Source organism: Elephas maximus, chromosome 25 (assembly GCF_024166365.1).
Source record: "Elephas maximus indicus isolate mEleMax1 chromosome 25, mEleMax1 primary haplotype, whole genome shotgun sequence".
Lineage (NCBI taxonomy): Eukaryota > Metazoa > Chordata > Mammalia > Proboscidea > Elephantidae > Elephas > Elephas maximus.
The window spans coordinates 4,135,847-4,160,845 of NC_064843.1; the positions used below are offsets into that span (position 1 = coordinate 4,135,847).

General features: G+C 59.5%; 3 protein-coding genes across 5 annotated transcripts in view; 2 read left to right on the forward strand and 1 right to left on the reverse strand.

Annotated features, from left to right (window-relative positions):
- PRPF6 (pre-mRNA processing factor 6) overlaps nt 1-4,840 on the reverse strand; it is a 38,511-nt gene extending 33,671 nt beyond the window's left edge. The window contains exons 1-2 of one of the 2 annotated variants that reach the window (XM_049869174.1): nt 4,678-4,840; nt 2,739-2,907 (exon numbers count right to left, since the gene is read on the reverse strand). In XM_049869174.1, coding sequence (XP_049725131.1) covers nt 2,739-2,907; nt 4,678-4,748 — 240 coding nt within the window. In that variant the 5' untranslated portion in view covers nt 4,749-4,840. The remainder of the gene's footprint in view (nt 1-2,738; nt 2,908-4,677) is intronic. The other variant, XM_049869173.1, reaches the window with a different exon arrangement.
- Nucleotides 4,841-6,316: 1,476 nt separating this feature from the next.
- SAMD10 (sterile alpha motif domain containing 10) lies at nt 6,317-10,054 on the forward strand. 2 transcript variants are annotated; one of them, XM_049869166.1, is made up of 5 exons: nt 6,317-6,512; nt 8,238-8,419; nt 8,495-8,666; nt 9,299-9,439; nt 9,534-9,610. In XM_049869166.1, exons 1-5 carry the CDS (start codon nt 6,422-6,424, stop codon nt 9,554-9,556), a joined length of 609 nt encoding a protein of 202 aa, XP_049725123.1. In that variant the 5' UTR covers nt 6,317-6,421; the 3' UTR covers nt 9,557-9,610. The 2 variants fall into 2 exon arrangements, with proteins under 2 accessions (XP_049725123.1, XP_049725122.1); XM_049869165.1 differs by having other exon boundaries at nt 9,299-10,054.
- Nucleotides 10,055-13,484: 3,430 nt separating this feature from the next.
- Nucleotides 13,485-24,825, forward strand: ZNF512B (zinc finger protein 512B). Its single transcript, XM_049869742.1, has 17 exons — nt 13,485-13,562; nt 15,338-15,463; nt 15,604-15,746; nt 16,071-16,199; nt 16,335-17,158; nt 17,251-17,477; nt 17,574-17,645; nt 17,954-18,100; nt 18,256-18,380; nt 18,453-18,545; nt 18,841-18,936; nt 19,029-19,199; nt 19,326-19,520; nt 19,699-19,800; nt 20,104-20,166; nt 20,675-20,773; nt 21,182-24,825. Exons 2-17 carry the CDS (start codon nt 15,340-15,342, stop codon nt 21,431-21,433), a joined length of 2,862 nt encoding a protein of 953 aa, XP_049725699.1. The 5' UTR covers nt 13,485-13,562; nt 15,338-15,339; the 3' UTR covers nt 21,434-24,825.
- Nucleotides 24,826-24,999: the final 174 nt, after the last annotated feature.

Consider the following 24,999-nt stretch of genomic DNA (forward strand, 5'->3'; position numbering starts at 1 on the left):
AATGCGCCAAATCTATTCTTGAGATGGTCTCTAAACTCAGGTTGGATATACTCAAGATCATACTTTGGCTCTCATGGACTTGTTCTAATTTTCATCTGCTTCAACTTGAACTTACATACGAGCAACTGATAGTCTGTTCTGAAGTCAGCCCCTGGTTTTTTTCTGACTGAAGACACTGAGCTTTTCCATCTGTCTCTTTCCACAGATGTAGCTGATTTGATTCCTGTGTGCTTCATCCAGCAACGTCCACGTGTATAGTCGCCATTCACGTTGTTGAAAAAGGTATTTGCAGTGAAGCCATCATTTGTCTTGCAAAATTCTATCATTCAATCTCTGGCAACGTTTCTATCACCAAGGTCGTACTTCCCAACTACTGATCACTCCCCTTGTTTCCAACTTCCACGTTCCAATCACAGTAATTCTCAATGCATCTTGATTAGATGTTTGATCAATTTCAGACCACAGAAGTTGGTAAAAATCTTCAATTTCTTCATCTTTGGCCTTAATGGTCGCTGCGCAAATTTGAATAATAGTTGTATTACCTGGTTGTCCTTTAGGCATATGGATGCTATTTTATCACTGAAACAGCACTGGTGAAAAACAAGCCTTCAGGAATTGACAGAATAACAATCCAGATGTTTCAACAAATGGATGCAATGTTGGAAGTGCTCACTCGTTCATGCCAAGAAATTTGGAAGAGAGCTACCTGGCTAACTGACTGGAAGAGATCCATATTTATGCCTATTCCAAAGAAAGGTGATCCAAAAGAATGCAGAAATTATCGAACATCATTAATATCACACACAAGTAAAATTTTGCTGAAGATCATTCAAAAGCGGTTGCAGAAGTACACTGACAGGGAACTGCCAGAAATTCAAGCCAGATTCAGAAGAGGATGCGGAACCAGGGATATCATTGCTGATGTCAGGTGGATCTTGGCTGAAAGCAGAGAATACCAGAAAGGTGTTTACCTGTGTTTTATTGACTATGCAAAGGCATTCAACTGTGTGGATCTTAACAAATTATGGATGTAACGAATGGGAATTTCAGAACACTTAATTTTGCTCATGAGAAACCTGTACATAAATCAAGAGGCGGTAGTTCGAACAGAACAAGGGGATACTGCGTTGTTTAAAGTCAGGAAAGGTGTGCATCAGGGTTGTATCCGCTCACCATACTTACCTGATGTGTATGCTAAGCAAATAATCCGAGAAGCTGGACTATATAAAGAAGAATGGCGCATCAGGATTGGAGGAAGCCTCATTAACAACCTGCCATATGCAGATGACCCAACCTTGCTCCCTGAAGATGAAGAGGACTTGAAGCACTTACTGATGAAAATCAAAGCCTATACCCTTCAGTACAGATTACACCTCAACATAAAGAAAACAATCCACTCCAAACCACTGCCATCGAGTCGATTCCGACCCATAGCGACCCTAGAAACAAAAAAAAAAGAAAACAAAAGCCCTCACAAATGGACCGATAAGCAACATCATGATAAATGGAAAAAAGGCTGAAGTTGTCAAGGATTTCCTTTTACTTGGATCCACAATCAACACCCTTGGAAGCCACAGTCAAGAAATCAAAGGATGCACTGCACTGGGCAAATCTGCTGCAAAAGACCTCTTTGAAGTGTTCAAAAGCAAAGATGTCACTTTGAGGACTAAGGCGCACTTGACCCAAGCCATGATGTTTTCAATTGCCTCACACGCATGCAAAAGCTGAACAATGAATAAGGAAGACCGAAGAATTGATGTCTTTGAATTACGGTGCTGGTGAAGAATACTGAATATACCTCGGACTGCCAAAAGAGCAAACAAATCTGTCTTGGAAGCAGCACAGCCAGGATGCTCCTCAGAAGCAAGGATGGCAAGACTTTGTCACATATTTTGGACATGTTATCAGAAGGGATCAGTTCCTGGAGAAGGATATCATGCTTGGCAAAGTAGAGGGTCAGCAAAAAAGAAGACCCTCAAGGAGATGGACTGACATGGTGGCTGCAGCAGTGGCACAGTGTTGTTCTGTTGTAGAGTCACTATGGTGGGAACTGACTCAACAGCACCTAACAACAACAACATGCGAGTGTTTGGGATGCAGAAAAGTCCTGGGTCATTGTCATGGATTGACCCTCATCTGTCCCTCAAACATGTGTGTCAACTTGGCTAGGCCATGGTTGTCCTCCATTTTGTGTAACTATCCTGTGTATTGTAAATCCTAATCTCTGCTTGTGGTTAACAAGGCAAGACTAGGTTATGTTAAAGAGAATAAGCGTGGGATGCAACACCCTTACTCAGGTCATAGCCGTGATCCTATGTAAGGCGAGCTTTCCTGGTGTGTGGCTTACATCGCCTTCTATCTTACAAGAGATGAAAGGAGAGAGAAGCGAGCAGAGAAAGGGGACTCGATTACCACCAAGAAAGAAGAACCAGGAGCAGAGTATGTCCTTTGGACCTGCGGTCCCTGCACGGAGATCCTCCCAGACCCATGGTAAGACTGATGCCAAGACACATGTAGATTCCCAAGGAACACAAGGTCCACAAATGTTGAAACGAGGACCTCGCCCCAGAGCTGACAGAGGGAAAAAGCCTTCCTCTAGAACTGGAGCCCTAAATTCAGAAATCTAGTCTCCTGAACTGTGAAAGAAGTTCCTGTTTGTTAAAGCCAAAAAAACAGAAGCTGTCCAGCCCTTCCCTTCAGGGACTGGCCAGGGAGCCACAGAAGACACCACACATTACCTCATCATAGTTGGTGTCATTCAGGTCCTCGTCATCGTCATCTGCAGCCTGGTTTTTCTTCATCTGGTCCCCAACGGTCCTCTTGCCTGGTGGAGCATGGCGGTCATCCACAGGGTCATTCGCATCCCGGGCAGGGCCAATGTCCGACCGGGTGGTAAAACCAGTGGCACTGCAGGAGACCCCAGGACATCCATATGGATTCCACCCCCTGCCACATCTGGGTGACCCTGTTCCTGTGTTTTCCTCTCCAACCTCGACCATCGCTTAATAACACCCCTCTAACACCTCAGAAACCTCTGAAAGACCCTGGGGTGGTAAGCTAAGCATGGCCACTTGCAAACACACTGGTGTGCTCATTCCTCTAGGCAATGACCCCTCTAACCTACCCTGGGCGCCACCAAGGAGACCTCTTCTCACCCAAGCCTTCCCTGCACAGGACATCATGGCCTCCCACCTCCCAAATTCTAGCCTCATGTTTCCAACACCCCGCTGATCATCTCCACCTCCACTCCAATCAGTCTCTCAAACCCTACTTGGCCAAGACTGCACTCCTCTCCTGCTCCAGGTACCCTAGTTCAGCTGAAGGCAGCACATGGCATCAACTCTGCCTCCCTCCCTCCCTCCTTCCCCAGCCCCATCCAATCTGCTCCAAGTTCTTTTGATTCTACATCTGAAATCTCTCCTCCTCAGATTGTATGGCCCCCAATATAGCTGGATGCCAAGTTAGCCACCCCTGCCTGTAGCCTTCCCTTGCTCTACCCGATTCATCCAGGCTTCAACACAAGATGACATGTCACTGTCTTTCCAATGCTGACACAAGCTCTAACCTAATGTGCAATGCTCCACTGGCCCCTCCAGCTGCCTTCTACTCACTGCACATTCCACTCATATGGGACTCCATGCTGTTCCGTCTCCCTCCAAGCCACTCCTGTTTTTCACTAACCACATACAGAATGTCAGTCTCCTCTACCCCTGCCATGTTTCTGCATCTCTAAACCTGACCCTCCTCCTAAATCTGGATCAAAGGCTTCTCAACCTGTTCCTCTTTATGTGGTTATTTATGCAAATACCTCACCTTCCCTAGTGAAGGCAGCTCCTCTGTACAGGGGGTCAACATCTGAGTCTTGCGTGTACCCCACAGATTCTTAGTACTCACAAGAGAGAAACGCAGTAGTTTTCCAAACCAAATGAATATCCAAACAAATAGGATAATGACTGCTCAGTTATTCAACAACCTAGGGTGGCCATCTGTGTTGCAGGTGTGGGAGACCAATCACAAAGTTCATAGATGCCATTCCAGCCCCTGTGGAGCTGACATTCTGAACAAGCAGCTTATGATGGCAGATACTAAAGAGAAAGAATGGAACACTAGGAGTGGCCACAACAGAGGGACCTAACCAGCCCGGGCGCTGAGGAAAGGCAAGACAAGCTGGAGGAGTGGGCCTGCCCCGTCTGGGGAAGCCGGTCCTGGAATTCCCACTACATGTCAGGGATTCATCTATCACAGCGGATCTCAAGCGGGCATTATCTATCGCCCACTGGAGAGACGCAAAAAAGGGCTCAGATATGTACCTAAACCCAGAAACACTCTACTAAGTAGTAGGCAGGTTGACAGACAGGTCTGTCCTGACTCCAAAGCCCCTTGCCTCCCACAGGGCTTAGGCCAAACCACCTAGTATCTCTCAGAGCCTCATTTACTATTGTCTGTCTTCCCCGTCGCGATCCACGGGATGCCCTAGGTCCTGCTGCCTCCAGGTAGAAGTGCGGGCAGAGTCAGGGCGGGCCTCCAGCGTCGACCAGGCAAGCAGAGCCGCGGACGGAACCGGGCCGGGCCAGAGGGAGCAGCCCCTACGCCCGACCCCGGCCCGGAATCCCCTCCCGGAGCGCGCGTCCCGCCCCGCCCGCCCGGCCTCTGCTGGCCCCGCGACCCAGGCCTCACCCGCGGCCCAGCCCCGGCACATAGCCGAGCGGCGCGGGCATGCCCAGGAACGGCTTCTTCTTCTTGTTCATGGCCGCGGTAACGCCAAAGACCGGGAAGAGAAGAAGTGAGGCCGCAACCGCAGCGAAAAAGCAGAGACCCAACTGCCTGGGCGCAGGAAGAGGACGCGGCCCCACGTCACTCGCGCCCCGGAAGCAGAGTGCGCCATCCAAGCGAAGCCCCGCCCCTCAGGCTCCCCGGCCGGAAGTTCCGGAAACGCTGCTTCGACGACTTCCGGCCGCGGCTGTAGCACTGGGGGGCCGGCAGGCGCTTGTGCGGGAGCGCCAGCTTGTGGCGAGGTGGGAGGTGCCCGGCCGGCCCGAGGTGTCAAAGGGCAACACCAGCCTGTGTAAACCCGCGGAACCCCAAAACTGAGCCTATGGCCTTTACGCTTCCCGAGTGTTTGCTCTGTGCGGTGCCCGAGGAGACCTGCCCGAGGGCCCGGACCGTGTGGTCTCCTCCCTCTGACCCGACCCAGCAGCCCTTCCGAGTGGCCCTGGCAGGGCTGACCACCTGAGCGGGGCGTGCGCAGCTGCGCAGGGTTGTGTTGTGATGGGGACACCCTGTGTGCACACTCTCGCCCCTGCACCTTGGCGCCAGATTCCTCGGCCCCAGTTTGACCAGTCCCTGGTGGTCAGCAAAGCGCCCCACACCCCTCCCCACACCCCCCAGGCCCTGGATACTCTAGCGAGGGCGCGGCAGCTCCTGGCACAAGAGACCCCTGAATGCAGTCTAATTCACAAGAACAGATACATACCGTGGATGGTCGCATGAGCATACGTGTGCGGGCTCCAGGCACGCGAGTGAATTCTATGAGAGCATTTGTTCATGTGTGTTGTGGGGCCTTTGTCCAGGTCAGACTTCGTGTGCATGCACGTATTTACACGAACATGCGAGACCAGGCTTCTGGTGGACCGCACCAGCCTTTCCCTGCTCCCAGCCTGCCCATCACTTCTCACTGGGGGTCCCTCCCACCTGCTACAGCCTTCCTTGGCGTCCCTCCCCACACCAGACCCATTCCCCCCTCAGTTACTGCGTCTCATATAACGTCCAAGCCTGAGCCAGATTCTGGGGCTACTGAGGGAAGGGGAAAGACGCTGGGTCCTCGAAAGACGCTGGGTCCTCAGAGCGCCTTGTGGTTAGGGAAGCGCAGGCCAAGTTGGCATCTCTGAGGAAGCAGGTGCATATTGAAGCGAGGCCCGGGGAGAGGTCCGTAGAACTGTGCTGAAGGGCTAAGCGAGTAAGCCTGTGAGGGAGGAGGGGAGGCGTGGCTGGGAGGGCTCCGTGGGGAGAAGCCCCCAGAGGGATGTACAAGGCCCCCCCCACACACACAGGGGGACCGACATGTCTTCACGTACCCCACCCAGAGGCCCCTGCAGACGCCCGCCCCCAGCAGGTGCACAGGGACACGCGTCCCCGGAGCCGTGCCCAGGTGCGCACGGTTGCCCCTGGCCCCGGCTGACCACCTCTGCACATGTAGACCGGCGCGCGCGCCGCCACACCTCGGAGCTCCTGGAGCGCGCCCGGCGGAGAGGGCTTGGCGGGCAGGTGCCTCGCCGCGCAGACTCGCCGGACGCGGGGACCGGCTGGGCAGCGGGGACCGGCGCGGGGCGGGGCGGGGCGGTGGCGCGCGATCCCCCGTGCCACACGGCCCCCCTGCGCTCGGCGAGGGGCGTGTGAATACGGCCCGGGACCGCGGGGACCCATGTTCACCGAGCTGAGGTCCAAGCTGAGCCCCCCGCGAGGCCGCGCCGGGGCCGTGCGCGCCGGCTTCGGGGAGCGCCGGGATGTGGACGGTGAGCAGGGCCGCTGCGGGCCAGGCGGGGACCAAAGGGGGGAAGGCGGTTCTGGCCGAACGGAGTCCCTGTGGCCTTTGTCCTGCGCGGGAGGGGAAGGGAACGGCCGGCCTCAGGCCTTGGGGGTCAGCGCGCCTTTGGCTTGGTGGTGGTCCAGCCGGCGCTCCTGTCCTCGGACTGGCACCGCACTGGGGTCACCTTTTTCTTCGCTCACAGAAAACTCTCCCGAGCCCAGGCAGCCGGGCCGAGAGCAGGATGAGGCCATGGCCTGGCTCGGTCCCCTCCCTCGCCCCCTCCCCGCCCCATTTCCTGCGGGAATTCTGACATTGGGCTAGGAGGGACAGACCAACGGACCGGCAGACGGATTGACTGACGGGAGCCCCCTCCAGGACGCGAGCAGGAAATGGGCGGGGCCGGCGGGCCGGGGCAGGTGCGCGCGGGCGGAGGCGGCCGACGGTCGTACTAGATCCTAGGGAGCGCCCCAGCGTGCCGCCCAGCAAGAGCCAGACCCCAGTGCCTCTCCTGGAGGGGCCGGGCGCAGAACACGTCCTTCCCACGTTACTAGAAGCCACTCTGGGGCTATGGTTACACTAGCCACACTCTGTGTCCACTCCTAGACCTCAACTTTAGTCACCTGGGCCCATCTGATCCCTGAAAGTTGCAGGAAGCCCCCTGTGTGGGGAAGGGGGAGCCAAGGATAGGATGTGAGTTTCCCGTATTCCTGAGACCTCCTGGTTAAGACCTGGGGGGCGGAGGCTGTGGGAGCGAGGGTCTCACATTCTACTGCTGGGGGGCTTCTCCGCAGAATCTACCTTGCTCTGCTGGGTCAGGACCAGCGCTGTAAAAGTGGGGCAAGTCTGTACCCCACCCTCCACATCTCTCCCAGACCCCACACAAAGCCTCCATCCATTCATTCACTTATTCACTCACCCCCTGTGGGCCAGGCCGCCTGCTGGGAACAGAGATCCCCCTGAGTGGGAGGGGTACCATCCAGGTGTCTGACTTCCCTGAGCTCTCCTCTTGGCAATGATTCCAGAAATTATTGGGGAACTAAAACCTGGTGAGTGTAATCCAGTTGGTGTGGAAAGAGGGCTGATATGCATCCTACACACCTGTGCCAAGCAGCACATGCCCCTGGCACCCACCACAAACCGGTGCTGTGCGGTCCTAGGGGTCCATGGGAAGTGGGGAACAGCCCATGCAAAGATGGCCCAGCAAGAAAGCCCAGAATGTGTTTGGGGCCTGCCCAGGTTCAGGCTCCTTGTTAGTGAGTCACAGTTGGCCAACCAAAGCAGGGGCATTGCCTGGGGGAGGCTCCTGGATGCCTGGGGCCAGCCTCTCCTCAAAGGCTAGCCTGCGTGTACACCAGCATTGTGGGGCCTGTGTGTGGCAGGTGTGCCAGCCCAAGGTGGGAGGCAGGTGTGCCAGCCCAGGATGGACCCTCCCCTAGCAGGAAGCCTTGAGCTTCAGGGAGCACACTTGTGCTCTAGTCTGTCCTGCTCCCCCTGTGTGGGCCATGGGATTGGAAGGGGACTGTGTCTCTAGTTCCTCGTCTTTGACCTGCTCGGTTCCCCGGACAGCTCCAGTACCCTTCCTCCTGCCTTTGGGGTCTTGGGAACCCATTGATGAAGGAGTGGAGGTAGGGCTGGGCAGGGAACTGGCTCATGGCGAAGGGGCCTCCGGGCTTCTCCCTCACCGTTTGCTGACCACACCCGTGCACCCCAGCCACTGCCCACTTCAGCTTCTGCCGGACCCTCCTGGAGCACACGGTATCTGCTGAGAGCATCCCCTGCCACCTGCCCCGGACACCAGGCACCAGCCTCACATGGCATGATGCCCAAAGCCAGAGGGCAGCCAGCGGCAGGCCAGTCAAGCTCCTGCAGCAGCCGGGCTCCGAGCCCCCCCAGGTATGCCTGCCCACCCCTCCCTCAGCCCCACCCTCCCTGTCCCACCCCCTCAATGTTACCTGCCCCCCACCACAGGGCCGGCTGTACTCTGATCATTGTGGCCTGTACCACATGAGCCACTCGCTGGGTGGCCTGACTCGGCCTGTGGTCCTGTGGAGTCAGCAGGATGTGTGCAAGTGGCTCAAGAAGCACTGTCCCCACCACTACCTCATCTACGTCGAGGCCTTCTCCCAGCATGCCATCACTGGTACGAGGTGGGGAAGGGGTAGCCATGGAAGGGGGGGCTCAGCCGGGGGTCGGGGGGGGAAGGGTAAGCAGAGGGAATTTATCCAGGGGGACACCCACCACAAACCGGATCAGTGGGGGGGTCAGCAGTGACAAGGGTCAGTGGGGGGGGAAGGGGAGGCTCAGAGGGGAGGCAGTGGGGAATGGTAAATTCATGGAAGGGTCAATGGGAGAGGGTCAGTGGAGGACTGTGGGGGGGTCCCCAAGTCAGCCTCCTCCCGCCACATGCAACCTGTCCTGGCTCCATCTCTCTTCTCTTTCTGAGTCGGCCTCTCCTGGGTCTTTGTGTCTTTCTGCACAATCTCCTTCGTTGGCTTCCTCAGTCCCTGTTTCTGTCCCTCTGGCCATTCTTTGTTCTGTTCCCATCTTTTGCCCTCCATCCTGGTCCCTCCCTCTTGCTCTCTTGCTCTTTCCTTATCTCTGAGTTTTTGCTTTTCTGTCTTTGTCTCTTCCTTTCTCTGCCTATGTCTCTGCTTTATCTCTTTCCTTCTATATAGGTCTCTCTCCTCCTATGTCTTTGTCTGTCTGTCTGTCTCTCCCCAGTTCTCAGTGGCCCGTGCTGACCTTGGCTCCTGCTCCCTCTCCCACCCCTAGGCCGGGCGCTGCTGCGGCTGAACGCAGAGAAGCTACAGAGGATGGGGCTGGTGCAGGAGGCACAGCGGCAGGAGGTGCTGCAGCAGGTGCTGCGTCTGCAGGTGCAAGAGGAGGGGCGGAGCCTGCAGCTGCTCAGCCAAGGTCAGTGGGGGCCGAGGCTGAGGGACACAGCAGATAATGCCAGGGCTGCCCCCTTGGTACTCCCACTTCTCCCTCATCCCTGCCCACCCCACAGCCTCCTTCAGAAATGTGTCCTAGCTGCTGCCGAGGCTGGACTCCAGACCCCAGCACTGTGACCAGGACAAGGCAGAGCCAGCCACATGGCCTCTCTGGACTCTGGGGATGCCTCAGGGGACAGGCTGAGCCAGGAGCACTACCCCACCTGCCTTGGCTGGGCACTCAGAACTGTGGGGGCCTCCTGCAGGGACCTGGGTCAAGAGACCAGGCCCTGGTGCTGCTGGCAGTGTGCAGACAGCACTGGGAGCCACAGGGGCCCCCAAGGAGGCTATTTATATTCCCCTCACCCAATGATGACCATCCCCCTTCCTGCTGAGCCCCATCCTGGGGTGTCCCCACCCTCTCCCAAGGTGAGGTCTGTCTCTCCGCCCCCCACAGTCCTGGGCCCTTACCCAAGATGGATAGACTGTGGCTGCCGCCTCTGTGGACCCCCACACCCAGGTCCCGGCCAGCCCCATCCACACCTAGATGGGTTGGCACTGTGTCAGTCACTCTCACATACCCCCTAAGAAGCCCCTCGCCGCCCCCCCCAACCCGCCCCAGCACATGCAGAAACCAAGGCCACAGGTCCAGGGAGTGCTCCAGACCACTGGAAAGTGGCAAACAGAGACCCAGGTTGCCATGACGCCACACCCAGCTACTAGGGGCCAAGGCCAAATGCCCCCACTCCCTATATTCATAGAGGCTTCTTTGGGCACCATCAGGGTAGGCATTCCCCAGCCCTTCCCAGGGAAACCTGGATTCCCACAGAAGTCATCCGCTGCCCCAGGACCTGGCCTGGGCCTGGTGGTTTGGGGCTGGTGCTGCCTGGCAGAGGGACAGCCAGGGGCAGGGGGCTTTGGCAGCCCCACCACCTACTCCCCTGCCCTCTCCCATGCCCCTCGGGGACTCTGAAAATCTCAGGGATGATGAGGCTGAGTCCCTAAGCCCCCTCCCGTGTGCCCTGAGCTGGCCTTGGGATCAGAGGCTGGTCATCCAGGCCCAGAGGGCCTCCATCCTGCCGTGTCTCTGCCATGGGGAGCCGTTTTTCCTGTCCCCAGGGCCCTCGTGTCTCCATCCCCTTCTCCCTCCTCTGTCATGCCCCCCATGTGCTCCTGTCTCATCTCCCTTGTTCTGTGCTCACTTTTTTTTTATATCCTGACAAAAAATCAGAAATAAACCTGAGTCTCAAGTGGCCATGAGTCTACCATCTGGGAAGGGACCTGCCCGGCCACCTCCAGCCGCGGCCACCAGGGGGCAGCGGTACCACATCGGTCAACGGGGCGGCATCCACGGAGGCTGAAAGACAGCTCCAGGCCGGCCTGCACCCCAACGTGGAACACCGCGAAGTGGCAGGGTTCTGAGGATGCGGTGGCCCAGATGGGGGCATAGGCTCCCTGGGTTACCATGCAAATAACCACGCGCTGGCACCTGAAATAACAGCAGTTTATTTCTCTCACAGCTCTGAAGGCAGAATCTGAGGGAGAAGCCTCCTGGCCTTTCCAGGCTCGCCACGGCTCTGGCAGTCCTGGTAGACACGTCACCCCTCTCTGCCTCAGGTGGCCTTCTCCTTTGTGTCCCCTCTGTCTTATAGGGACACTTAGTGCTGTATTTAGGGCCCACCCGGATAATCCAGGATGATTTCCTCAAGAGCCATCACTTAATCATAGCTGCAAAAAGACCCTTTTTCCAAATAAGGTCGCCTTCACAGGTCCCAGGGGTTTGATGTAGGTATCTTTTGGGGGGCGTTTTCCACCCTTCTACACAGGGCAACACCCTGACAGAAGAAGCACATGGGTCATACAACATCCCCCAACACAGCAGCCAGACATCTCACAAACAGCAACACTGAGGTGTAGGCCCGCACATCTCAGTCTGGGCACACAGATACTGACACAGAGACACCATGGCACAAGGAGCCAGGCCCACACGGCACACCCAACACACAGGCACACAATGCACTGACATACACGGGAATGTAACCGTACCCCACAAACACAGACATAGCCACCCAAACACGCAACTATTAACACACAGACACACAATGACATTCAGAAACACAGAGTGCAGCACACTCGGGATACAAACACAAATTCCACAACCCTGACATCTAGACACACACAGATAAACAGTCCGTCCCCCTACACACAGTGCCCAGGCACAGTATTAACACACAGACAGAAACTAGCCCTTGACATCCAACACACCACAGCCTGGACACACATAGTTACACATGCACATATGGTCACACACATATCCCCTGACATCCAGACACAAACACCACAGCCTGGACACAGATGTGCTGGGAATCCAACCTATTGCATACACAGACACACACACACACACTTTGGCCTCCAGACAGCTGGATACTAACAGACATTGTTCTCCTCTAGTACAGGACACACAGACACCCCAATATGGATACTGCTGGATACAGACCATGACACTGATACACAGTGACAGGTGGTGGACACACACCCACTACAGACACAGATGCCAACACATGTCACCTACAGGGACACACAATGAAAGCTGACAACCTGCACGCTCCTCAGGAGCCACACAGTGACCCAACTTTCGAACATAGGACTGTCCCTGAGGTCTGCACAGGTCATGTACACTGGCTTCTCCTCCTGGCCCTATATTTCCAATCACAAACACTGGTCTCTCCCCCGGCCCCAGATTTCCAAGGGAAGGCAGGAAGAGCTGACCCTGCCCCCCACCCCCCCCCCACCTCCAGCTCTGCTTTCCTCCAGCCTGCTCAGGCTTGAGGGCTGTGTGGCCTGAGAGAAGTGTGTCTGAAGGGCCCGTTTGAGAAGAGGCTGGCCCCACTTTTGCCAGGGCTTCTCTGCCTGCCCCCACAAGTCAGCACCTGCTCCAGGTGGGTGGGGAGGGGGGCAGGGCTGCAGAGAAGGAGGTGCACCTCGTCTTCTGTTTCCCAACCAGCGACTACCAGCTCGCAACAACTTGAGGGGTCCAAAATACTTGCAGAATGTAAAAAGGGACATTAAAAAAAAATTAAACTCAGTTTTAATTGTAAAAGTAATAGATGCCCAGAGATTTAAAAGAAAAAAAAAAAAAGGCTCGAACAGTATTAAGGGGCACAAAATGAAAACCCAAAGTCTCACTGTCTTCCCTCTCGGCCACAGGTACCCTACCTCCAGGTGGGCTCTGTGAGCAGGTAAGGATAGTGCTCCAGGGGAAGGTGCACCTTATCCCTCCCCACTTCCTGTGGAGCCCCCAGGGTGGCCCTCCTCCTCCCCAGCCAGCTCCGATGGGGCCCTGAGGTTCATCCCCAGACCCCACACCAGCATTCCCTGCAGAGGTCTCTGGTCTGGGGAACAGTTGAGCAAGGGACTGACCGCTTGCCTGGGACCATCCCCAAGGTAGGCAAGACGCTGGTCCAAAGGTAATGATGCCCAGTAAAGCCCCATGGCCTTAAGCAGGCAGGGACACTGCCAGGCCACCTTTGATGGTGGCCAGAGTCATGGAAGTGGCAGAACACAGGCCTGATTCTGTCCTGCTGGCCCTTCTGCCAAGGCCCCTGAGGGTCAGGTCAGGGTCCTGTGCACTGTGACCGCCACTGCCCCACCCTCTCCGAGCCCAGGAGGCGAGAGGCTGCTCACCTCAATCCGTAGGCACTGGGGTTGGGGCAGTACCCAGCGCCCCTGTCGTACCTCAGTTTACCCCACTGCCCCCAAAACGCCTCCCGCCCTATAGGTAGCATGACTAGCTGACCACTTTGCACCCAAGGCGGGGCTTGAGGATCCGCGACAGTCCCCGAGCAAGGCAGAGCCAGCCGGCGCGCGGGAGCTCCCCGCCCCCCGCAACCCCCGGGCCCGGCTCGCCCCCTCCCCGTCGCGGAGCGACTGCAGGAATACCGCGAGAGTTCGCCCCCTTCCCCCCCCAACAGTAAAACTGTCAAAGGTGGGAGGGGCGGGAGCGCGCATGTGCGCAGCGCGGCGCGCAGCCTGCGCCGCCCGAGCCACGGTCCCGCGCCTGCTCTCCGCGCCCCGGCCCCGGCCCGCGCCCTGCCGGGCCGCCGCAGGTAACCGTCCTGGCCTGTTTCCCCACCCTGCTCCGGCAGCAGCCCCAGCCGGCTGCGCCCCGACCCCGACCTCGCGCGGCCCAGGCGGGGCCGACCCAAGCCCCAGCCGCCGGCCCCCGTTGCTGCCCGGACCCCGCGCCGGCCCCGCGCCCCGCGCACCGCGCCGTGCGCCGCGCTCCTGCTCCTCCTTCTCCAGAAAAAGTCGCCATTTTGGTTCACTGCCTTCGGGCCCCCCTTCCCCCGCCCCAGCTACCCGCGATTGTCCCTTCCGGGGCCAGGCCAGGGCCCGCGCCCCTCGCCCCGCGCCCCGCGGCCGCCCAGGGCTGCAGGTGACAGGTGGGTGGGTGGCGAGGCCTAGCTGCCAGGTGCGCGTCTCTGGCAGGCCTTATCCGCGCGCCTGGGCTGGGGTCTGCCTCGCGCCGATGTTCTGCTGCCGGCTTGCTGTGGCCCGTGCCAACAGGGCTCCCCCCGGTGGGTCCCGCAGCCCTGACCCTACTAGGCGTGGTGGGAGGGTGGAAACGCCTACTCGTCCTGGTGCGGGAGTCATAAGCCGGGGCGGAAGGAGGGGTGTCGGCCTCCCAGGCCAATCCTGGCCCCAGCCCCCTGGACTCCAGGCCTGGTCAGGCTAGGGAAAGATTGAAAAGCAGGGGCCTGGTCTGCACGCACACCATGGCCATCGGGTCATCGCTGCCTGGGTGACTGTAGGAAGTTGAAGCATGAGAACTCCCAGAGAAGTTTGTTTGGGTGTCCTCGACCTCTTCCTCCATCCAGGCCCAGGATATGGGTGTCCCCCTTAGAATGGACCGGGGCTGCCCAGGCTGGTCCTCTGGCCTCAGCCTGCCCGAATCACCCCCTTCTGTCGCTTTGGGTCTTCCTGTTGGAGGACTCGACAGGGCTGGGCTCAGAGTCCCATGTCCACCCTCATTTCTTGAGGCGTGGGGTCCCCCAACCTGGTTGGAATAGGCCCAGGGAGGCCCGGCCACGGGCAGCAGGGGCCCCCTCTGGCACAAAACCGGTGGGCTCCAGATGCTGGGCTTAGCTGCCTGTGCTCACTGGCTGGTGGAGCTGAAGCTGTGCTGGTGGACCCAAGGCAGGGGACCAGGGATTCCTCAGGTGGAGGTGAAGGGGGCGAGGTGCCAGCACCGGCCTCTGCCTGGTTGGCGGGACCTACTGGAATGTGAGCGAGGGGCCTGTGGATCCTTGGTCTGCCTTCCGGGAGGGATTGGGGGCCCTCAGCGCCCAGCTTGGCAGTCTTCCAACTGTGTCCTGGGCAGATGGATTCGAGGTGCCCACTGGGTAGGTTGGGACTATCTGGGTCCGGGTGGGGCAGGGTTTGGCCGTGGGCTGCAAGGTGGTGCCCCCAGGTGAGCCAGCAGCCCGCCACTGGTGTCTTATATGGCCCCCGGGAGGAGTGTCGTCTGACTCCTTGGTCCTGGGTGTGGGCTGCATGCTTCCCAGCATACATCTGGGAACAGAGGGAGCCCGCGGCCAGCACGGGGCTAGGGGGCAGCAGACTAGGCCTTTCAGGCTTATCGTTTCTCCAGGATTGTCCAGAGACCTTAGCGGGGCAGCCCTTCCCCAGAGTTGGAAGCCCCTGTCAACCCCCCTCCCCACTGCTCCCAGAGATCAGCCCTGTCTGAGGGCAAGGACAGAGGGCAGGCTGCGGCCCCTCCTGTGTCCTGAGTCAGGACAGTGCTAAATGGTCCAGGAGAGCCTGCAGGATGTGGTGGGTCTTGGGTCCCTGGGCCTCACTGGTCTGAACCCTTGCTCTGCAGCTATGACCGACCCCTTCTGTGTGGGTGGAGGCCGCCGGCTCCCAGGGTCCAGCAAGAGTGGATCTGGGAAGGATCCAGGCCGAACTGAGGTTCTGCCTCCAGTGCTGCATGACCCACCCAAGCTCGGTAAGAGGCACCATGAGCAAGGCAGGGGCCTTCCTGGCGTGGGGGTATGTCTTAGAGAGGGAGGGGCCTGGGTGTGGATGGACACCTATGGGCCTGCCCAGCCCCTGCAGCCCCTGAGCCTGGTGTGTTGTGTGCCACAGGAATGCCAGTGGTCCGAAGTGGGCAGACTGTGCCCAGCCAGGCCCCACTGTGCTTCGACCCAGGAAGTCCAGCCAGCGACAGAACAGAAGGGAAAAAGAAGGGGCGGCCGAAAGCCGAGAACCAGGCTCTCAGAGACATTCCCGTGAGCTCCTCAGGGCCGGGGTGGGGCTCACAAGGGTCTGCCGTCCAGGCTGCTGCCTGCCTCTCGGCCGCATTAGTTGGCGGCCCAGTGCTGGCCAGACAGGCCTTCACTATGTGGTCTCAAGCCCCTGCCTTTGATGTGGCTGCCGGGAGGACACATTGGACCAGGTGTGGGCACCTAGGACAGGTCCAGCACAGGGCTGCTGCTCGGGGGGGTGGCTACTTCTTGCCATCATCCCAAGGTCGAGGGCATGGTGTTTGGGGCTTGGGTTGGGTGGAAGTTGCCACTGAGGGGGTCAGCAGCCTGGCCTTGCCTACCCCCCAGCTCTCCCTGATGAACCAGTGGAAGGATGAATTCAAGGCCCACTCGAGGGTGAAGTGTCCAAACTCGGGGTGCTGGCTGGAGTTCCCCAGCATCTATGGCCTCAAGTACCATTACCAGCGGTGCCAAGGGGTAAGGGACGTCTGGTTGGGGACAAGGAGGCCTGGGCCTACCTGCCTGCGCTGTCAGCATTGTCTCCTGCATACTGGGTGGTGTCTGGGCGGCCCTTCTAGGCAGACCCTGCTCATATCTGCCCTTCCCACTCAGGGTGCCATCTCAGAAAGGCTGACTTTCCCCTGCCCCTTCTGCGAGGCTGCATTCACCTCCAAGACCCAGCTGGAGAAGCACCGGATTTGGAACCACATGGACCGACCCCTGCCTGCTCCCAAGCCTGGGCCAGTCAGCCGGCCGGTCACCATCAGCCGGCCTGTTGGGGTCAGCAAGCCTATAGGAGTGAGCAAGCCTGTCACCATCGGCCGGCCTGTGGGGGTCAGCAAGCCCATTGGCATCAGCAAGCCAGTGCCAGTCAGCAGGCCCGTGCCAGTCACCAAGCCTGTCACCGTCAGCAGGCCCGTGCCGGTCACGAAGCCTGTCACCGTCAGCAGGCCCGTGCCGGTCACCAAGCCTGTCACGGCCAGCAGGCCCGTGCCGGTCACCAAGTCCATACCAGTCACCAAGCCCACATCCATCATTACTAAGACCATACCGGTCACCAAGTCCATACCGGTCACCAAACCTGTCACGCTCAGCAGGCCCATGTCAGTCAGCAGGCCTGTGCCGGTCACCAAGCCCACACCAGTCACCAAGCCTATACCAATTACCAAGTCTATTCCTATCACCAAGCCAGTGCCGGTCACCAAGCCAGTGACAATCAACAAGCCGATGCCAGTGACCAAACCCATGCCGGTCACCAAACCAGTGCCAATCACGAAACTTGTGACAGTTACGAAGCCCATGCCAGTCAGCAAGCCGGTGCCAGTTAGCAGGCCTGTTGCTATCAGCAGACCCACACCACCCTGCAAAATGGTACTGCTGACCAAGTCTGAGAACAAAACTACTCGTGCTGTGGGGAGGAACAGTGGTAAGAAAAGGTATGGGGCCTGTTCCAGGCTGGGGGGCTCCTGGGCTATAGCTTAGTACCCAGAAATTGGCTGCCTGCCCCTCACCTGCTTGTTCTTGCCAGGGCTGCAGATGGCCTGGACTCCTGCCCCGTGCCACCCAAGCAGGTGAGGCCAGAGAATGGGGAGTGTGGCCCATCCACAATGGGCCAGAGTTCGGGCTTCCAGCTGGGCACAGACCCCCCCAGTGGCCCCCTTTCACCAGGCAGCAGGGCCTCTGGAGCCAAAGAGGCACCTCGGGCCACGGGCCCCGCATCCCTGCCAGAGGAGGACCCGGAGCGGATGAAGCACAGTAAGATGAGAGCCAGGGAGAGAGTGGTTGGGGTGGGTTGAGGCTGCCAGGTGGTCCTTTGACCAGAATCTCGCCTGTCTTCTCTCCCCGAGTCAGGAAGGAAACAGAAAACTCCCAAGAAGTTCACAGGGGAACAGCCATCCATCTCTGGGACTTTCGGACTCAAAGGTGAGATCCTGAATGGGCGGGTACTTCTGTGGCTGGGTACATGTGTGGACAAGTGCTGGGAGCCTGTACCCACATGTACCTTACCCTTTCTGTGTGTGCATGCATGTGCTGGTGCCGTTTGCCCACACCTGCCTTGCTCATACGTACACGCGTATGCCAGAGGTCTCCGCCTGCACCTACCCTGCGCTGCCTGTGTGTGCATGCACGTGCTGGAATCTTCTGCCCACCCCTACTCTGCCTGCATGTGCACGTGTATGCCAGGGCTTTCTGTCCACAACCTACCCTACTCTGCTCTCGTGTGCACACAGGCCTGGCCAAGGCAGAGGACAAAGCACGCATCCACCGTGCCAAGAAACAGGAGGTGACAGGCCCTGAGGACGTGTGGAAGAAAGTGCCGGCCACTGTCAGCACTGCCAGCAAGGAAGTGCCAGCCCCCGTGACCCACCCTGCCCCAGGTGGGTGCCCCTGAGTGGCAGGAGCAGGTCTCTATTGCAAGGGCGGGGGGCTGGGGCTCAGGGTCAGGGCTGAGTGTGGACCCTGGGTTCTGCGCTTGGCATCCAGGGGATCCAGGAGCCCAGCGAGGCCCTGAGGCCCTGGCCTCGCCCCACAGGTGGACCCGAGGAGCAGTGGCAGCGGGCCATCCATGAGCGGGGCGAGGCTGTCTGCCCCACCTGCAGCGTGGTCACTCGCAAGACCCTTGTGGGGCTTAAGAAGCACATGGAAGTATGCCAGAAGGTGAGGCTGGATCCCCCAGGGCACCAGGAGGGGGGCCCAGGGTCCAGCCATGACGGGTGGCCGTGTCTATAGCTGCAGGATGCGCTCAAGTGCCAGCACTGCCGGAAGCAGTTCAAGTCCAAGGCGGGCCTCAACTATCACACCATGGCCGAGCACAGTGCCAAGGTGTGCCTCTTGCTGTTCAGGGCCCAGCCCTCTCCAGCTTCCCTCCCACCAGCTCAGCCCCTAGTCCAGCTGCCCTACTTCCCAAGCTCAGTCCCTGCTTCATTCCCCTTCCTCCAGCTAAGCCTCTGCTCCAGCCCGTCCCCCCATCCCTGACTATGGATCTTTTCTTGCAACACTTTGGTGGAGCACTGTGCCACGCCCCCACGCCTGACCTTGGACATCCATGGCCCTCAACCCCTGGGCTGGGGCGGGGGGCCTGTGTCAGGGGGCACTGATGCTGCCCTGTCCCCCCCAGCCCTCTGATGGGTCCTCAGAGGGAGGCGAGCAGGAGGAACGGGAGCGACTGCGCAAGGTGCTGAAGCAGATGGGGAAGTTGCGCTGCCCCCAGGAGGTCAGTGAGCCGGGCACACGGGGTTGGGGACCAGGGCACAGGGTCTCTCTGGCCACCAACGCAGCCCCTAACCCCTGGCCCCTGAACCCTAGGGCTGCGGGGCCGCCTTCTCCAGCCTCATGGGCTACCAGTACCACCAGCGGCGCTGTGGGAAGCCACCCTGTGAGCTGGACAGTCCCTCCTTTCCCTGCGCACACTGCGGCAAGACTTACCGCTCTAAGGCCGGCCACGATTACCACGTGCGCTCAGAGCATGCAGCCCCGGTGAGCGGCCTCACAAGTCTCCCCCTCCCGCAAGTGCCCGAGCACTCACGTCCCTCCCTCAGGGGCACACAGCTGGTGACCCATGTCACAGTGTCTCTCTCGTCTCCACATGTCCTGTCCCCCCAGCTCCCTGAGGAGCCTACAGACAAGCCCTCCGAGGCCGACGATCTGCTTGGTGTGGAGCGGACCCCAAGTGGTCGCATCCGCCGGACATCGGCCCAGGTTGCTGTGTTCCACCTGCAGGAGATTGCAGAGGACGAGCTGGCCCGAGACTGGACCAAGCGGCGCATGAAGGATGACCTTGTGCCCGAGACTGCGCGGGTGACTGTCCCCCGGCCCCCACCCCCCCAGGCACTTCTGGTTGCCTCCCTTAGCTCCCAGCCTCTTGGTCTTTGGGTGGGGTGTGTCCTAGGCCAGGGTCCCCTGATGTCCCACCCCCAGGCCACCTGATGGCCATGGGCTCAGGGCACTCTCGCTCACTCGGTGCTTGTCTTCACAGCTCAACTACACGAGGCCAGGCCTCCCCACGCTTGACCCCCAGTTGCTGGAGGTGTGGAAGAACGAGGTCAAAGAGAAAGGCCATGTTAACTGCCCCAACGATGTGAGCCTGGGCGGGGGGCTGGGGGTTGGGGGCAGGAGGCTGGCCTCAGGGACAGAGTGCCCAGGTGCCCTGGGCAATGAGAACAGATGGAACGGAGCCTGAGACTGTCAGGAGGGTGCCACCCTCAATGTGACGAGCCCACCTGCGACCCCTGGGCCCCCCTTAAACAGGACCCCTCGGGGGATCTGCCCACAACCCTGGGACTCCTGGGCCCAAACCCCTCCACTTACCTCGCGGAGGCCCTATTTCCCAGATGGAGCAGGCCATTGGGGACCCCCACCCACTATGCCTTTCATCCCCCAGTGTTGCGAGGCCATCTACTCCAGCGTGTCCGGCCTCAAGGCCCATCTCGCCAGCTGCAGCAAGGTTTGTACTGCACCCTGGCTGGCTGTGTGCAGGCCTCTGAATGTGTGTACCAGGCCCAGAACACAACCCCCTACCATTGTCTTCAGGGGCCACCCCTCCACAAGCCCAGAGGTCCTGAGCCTGTCAGTCCCCAAGATGTCCCACCCATCCGTTCCCCACTAGCCCTTTCTCTGGAGCCGCCCTGGCCTGGTTTGCCAGCCCTCAGAGCTGCTGTCTGTGGCAGGGAGCACACAGGTGCAGGAAAAGCCCAGCAGGCAGAGGGGCCTCCCCGGGGTACCTGCTTCCACCCACTTTTCTCTGCTAACCTCTACAGCAGGGGCCCCTCGGTGGTCCTGGCACAGGGTGACTCAAGGGTCCCCGTAGCCCACCTGCTGGCCCAGTTTTGCCCCCTTTAGTCACAGGGTGAGGGCCTGGGCATCTGCACCCCAGCTCTGATCTGGGTGCTACAGGTCCTCCAGGATGGGGGGCTGGTGCTGACCTGTAGGTGCTGGGTTGCCCTGCCTTGTAGGGGGACCACCTGGTGGGGAAGTACCGCTGCCTGCTGTGTCCGAAGGAGTTCAGCTCCGAAAGTGGCGTCAAGTACCACATTCTCAAGACCCATGCGGAGGTGAGGGGCAGTCAAGGAGGCCGGGGGACGGGCCAGGGCCAGGGCCAGGGCCAGGGCCAGGGCCAGGGCCAGGAGTGGGGGCACAGTGGCCTGCGAGGTGTTTTGCAACAATCTGGAACAAATGGTCAACATTTAGACATTTAGAAGAAATCTGGAGTTTTTACCCTGAAGTGGCTGTCGCACACCTCTCGAAGAGCTGAGAGGCGCAGGTGCCCTCAGCCCCCTCAGTGGCAGCCATCCCTTATAGGGGGCATACCTAGCCCCTTCAGGGGCACGCCTCATCCCCTCAGCCACCCCATAGGGCATGCTGCCAGGTTTGCAGCTTTGGGCTCGGGTCAGGCCTCAGGCCCGGCCCAGCGGCTCAGTGCCTCCACACTGGGGTCTCCACTGGCTGCTTTTTTCTCCCAGAACTGGTTCCGTACCTCGGCGGACCCCCCACTCAAGCACAGGAGCCGGGACTCGCTGGCGCCTCAGAAGGAGAAGAAGAAAAGTGCAGGGGGTGGGAAGAAGCGGGGCCGCAAGCCCAGGGAACGGCCCCCGGAGGAGCCCACGCCCAAGCTGCCCCCAGGGCGTGAAGACTGGCCCTCAGGGGGCAGAGACAAGGGGGGCCGGGGCTCCACGGGCCGGAAGGTGGGGGCTGGCAAGGCACCTGAGAAATGAGCTCAGTACTGGCAGGAGGGTGGAGTTTAGCCCTCATGCTGGCTGCCAGGTCTCCCTCCATCCAGGGAGGGTAGCTAGCTCCAGCCTCCTCCTGCCCCCAGTTCTCCATCCCTTCTCTCTCTCCAATGGGTAGGGGGCGGCCAGCTGCTCTCCTCTCCCTGATGCGGCCCCTCCCCTGCTCCAGCCCAGCAAGCGAGTGGCAGGGGCAGAGATGGCTGCAGAAGTGCAATAGTCTGGAGGGACAGCCCTCCTAAGAATGCTCCCCTGCCTGGCAGGGTCTGGGGTCTCAGCGCCGTGAGTGGGGACATGGAACAGGCAGGTGGCAGCAGTCTGATTTTGTGGCCCCTGCTAGCCCCCCCAGCTCCCTTTGTGACCCAGGGGCTCCTCCACTAAGGCTCGGGTCCCTGGTGCCCCCTGGTTCTGGGCTGGTGAGGGCATCTGTGCAGCCCTGGTCATTGCCATCCCAGCCTTGCCTCCATCCAACACTGGAACCCCAGCACCCCAGCTACCTCCCAGGACAGACCCAGCTCTGACCACTGCGCCCCACTCGCCCACCCATCCCCCCAGGCTGCCTCCGTTCTGCACCTCTGGCCCCTCCGCCTCTGCTCTCTCTACCTCCCCAGCCCACCTCCTGCTCTCCCTGCCCTACCACCCCTGCTCTACTTCACTCCACTGGCCTGGCCCGGGTCCTTGGTGGTGGAGAGGTGGCCTCTCCAGTAGAGGCTCTCCCAGCCAACCCCAAGGTGCTCCCTGCTTGGGGCAAGGGGAGAAGAGTTCTGCCTATCCCACTCTCCAGGCGGCAGGAGCAGGGATCCATGGCCTAGGGCCCCCAGGGTTGGGGTGAGCCACCCTGTGGAGCAGGTTCTGCCCTAACCTTCAGCCTTGCTGACACCCCAGGCAGGGGCAGGACAGGCCTGATGGGCAGATAGCCTAGTCTGGGTTCTGGGGTCTCCCTGAGGCTGGGAATAGGAGGGATCCACAGGGGTGAGCAGCCCACAGGGGCGTGGGGCTGGGAGCTGAGCAGAGTGGTCCCAGCCCTTGAGGGAAGGTGGCTTTCCTGGTGGCTGGTCTGGCCCATGACCAAGTCTTGGGGGGCACTATCTCCTCCGTTTTACACCTGCCTCTTTGCTTCTGGTTCTATGGCCACTTGATACAGGACTGAAGGTCAGCAAGGGCAGGGGGCTTTGCCAAGGTCACGGCAGGCTGGTGGCCAAGGCAGGACTTCGTCTTTGCCCCCTTTTAGGCTCCGACCATGGGGTGGTCTGCAGGTTTGGCAGGTCCGGTAGGGAGGCTAGGGCACCCAGAGGACGTGGCATGCAGCCTCTTGTCTCTCCTTCCTGGCCCCATTCCCCCAAGGCCATTGAAGGGAGGTAGGCCGTCAGAGTGTGCATTTGGATGGATGCCATTTTCCACTGGGGGATGGGGATGAGCTGAGGGCTTGCCCTCGCCGATCCTGGACGATGTGAATTTTGATAGTTGCCCGTGCGTGTGTTTTCTGGGTGTAGTGGATGCCAGTCTTGTTGCTGTGACAAGTAACAACCATTTTTTAATTCTGTTTTTTATATGAAAACTCACAACAATCCGACATTTTGGTGCTAAGGGTTTCCTGGTGCCGACAGTGAGCCTGGGGGCCAGGCTGGGCCAGGGCATGGCCCTCTGGGGCTGGGTTCCCTCTGTTCTATGGACCTCTGCTGGCCCCCAGCTCCTGTCCTCATAGGTATGCCTGCCCCCCCCCCCGCCCCGGGGAGAATGGGCTGAAAGCTGGGGCAGTGGGGAAACAGGTTCCAGGGAAGCTGTTGGGGATGGGGCCACCCACGTGTTTCCTGACTCTAGCGCCTTCCTTTCGCCTAAAGGCACTAGCCCTTGTAGCCCTGGCCTGAGATGTTTAGTGGGGGTGTAGAGACTGATCCCTTCTCCTCACATACACCTTGATCTCATCAAGGAATGGAGATGGGTGTGAGCTAGTATGAAGGGTGTCCAGGGTGGGGCAGGCAGCATGAGCAGGGCCACCGGGGGCCGGAGGGCTTTCTTTCCCGTGCTCCTGGCATCAGTTATAGTGCGCAGTGGGGTGGAAGGTGAGGGTCAGGCAGCCGCTGTGAGGGAGGGAGCCCGGGTCAGGCATGGCAGATGCAGGCTCTGGGCAGGAGCTTCCATGTGCACTGTGCTCTGCCCTTGTTACCTGTGGCAGGAGGAGGGTGTGACCTTAACACCGCTGCTGAGGGCAGACAGACTGCCCCCGCCTCTCAGGTACTTGGCCCTTGGGGAGGGGAGAGAGGGCCCTGGTTTTGGCTGGGGGTGAGTTTCTAGGGCACTCCTGAAGTCCACAGATAGTCCTTGGGTGAGAACTCTCTCTGGACATGCTGGGAAGAGGGGAGGGTCCTGGGTAACTTGATGTTTAGCACTTTAACCCTCTTCTTTGTCTTTAAACTGGGGGTGGGGGCTGCTGCCAAATGTGGCTATTGGGTCGGACCCCTTCCTCTCTCTCTCCCTGCCATGGCCTAGCCTGGACCTCAGGCTGGTGAGGGGACAAGGTGAGTTGGTCTGCAAACCTCTCCTGGGGGAGGGGGCAGCTCTGGGCAGCGCTCAGCTGCATCTGCCCACTTCCCACCCTGGCAGCATCTGTACTGGTGGCTGCAGCCAGGTGACAGACACCCCCAGTGGAAGGGACCTGTGTGGCTAGACTCCCCTGCCCCCACCCCAAGGTGTGGTGAGTGTGGACCTTGCCCAGGGCTCAAGCCTTGGGCCTGATGCTACATTTGGGTCCCTTCCTGCAGATCTACCTCAGGCCCAGCCCCACCCCCTGTGCCCTGAGAACAGGAAGGGCTGGCTTGGGGGGCTGACATTTCACACACAGATAGGATGCACTTTATTTGCTCCTCCAAAGGCAGATGAGGGTGCCTCCTGGCGTGACCTTTGGCCCCTCCTGCCATAGCTTTCCCTGTCTCTGTACCTGCCCTCTGTACCTGGAGAGCTATTGGTAGTCCTGGTGGAAACGAGCAGGTGTCCCCTGATCCCACAGAGGGGAGGGCTGTCCCAGTGTGCGCCCACTTGGTGGGCCCCTGACGCCTCGCACCGGAGGCCTGGGGTCCAGATGGCCAGCCAGTCACCTCTCCAGCCTGGCGGCCACGCCGTCTATACTTTGGGTTTCTTGGTTTGGGTTTTTTGGCGCCAGTTTTCAGTACATAAGTGCATTTCGAAAAAGAGGTTCCCGCCATCACTTGTAACCTTATATATACGTATATATTCTATCAACAAAGTGTTTATCTGCAAGATGTTTTGACGGTGAGCTCGGGCGCTGCCCGCCTTGTGACCATCTGTCTCTGGTCTTCGTCCCCGCCCTCCCCACCCCCCAGCGGCGTGGGGGCGGGCCATCGACTGTATGTATTAAAAATGACTGTATCGAATAAATGTTTATTGATTTTTTTCCAGGCCTCCTGTGCGGCTGAGTTTGTGGTAACACGCGGGGGGTGGGGGCAAGTCCCTTCCCCACGACGAGGTGGGGGGGGCAGGGCGCAGGCCCAGCCCCTGCACGTGGCGGACGCCGAACTACCAGTCCCGGCATGCCC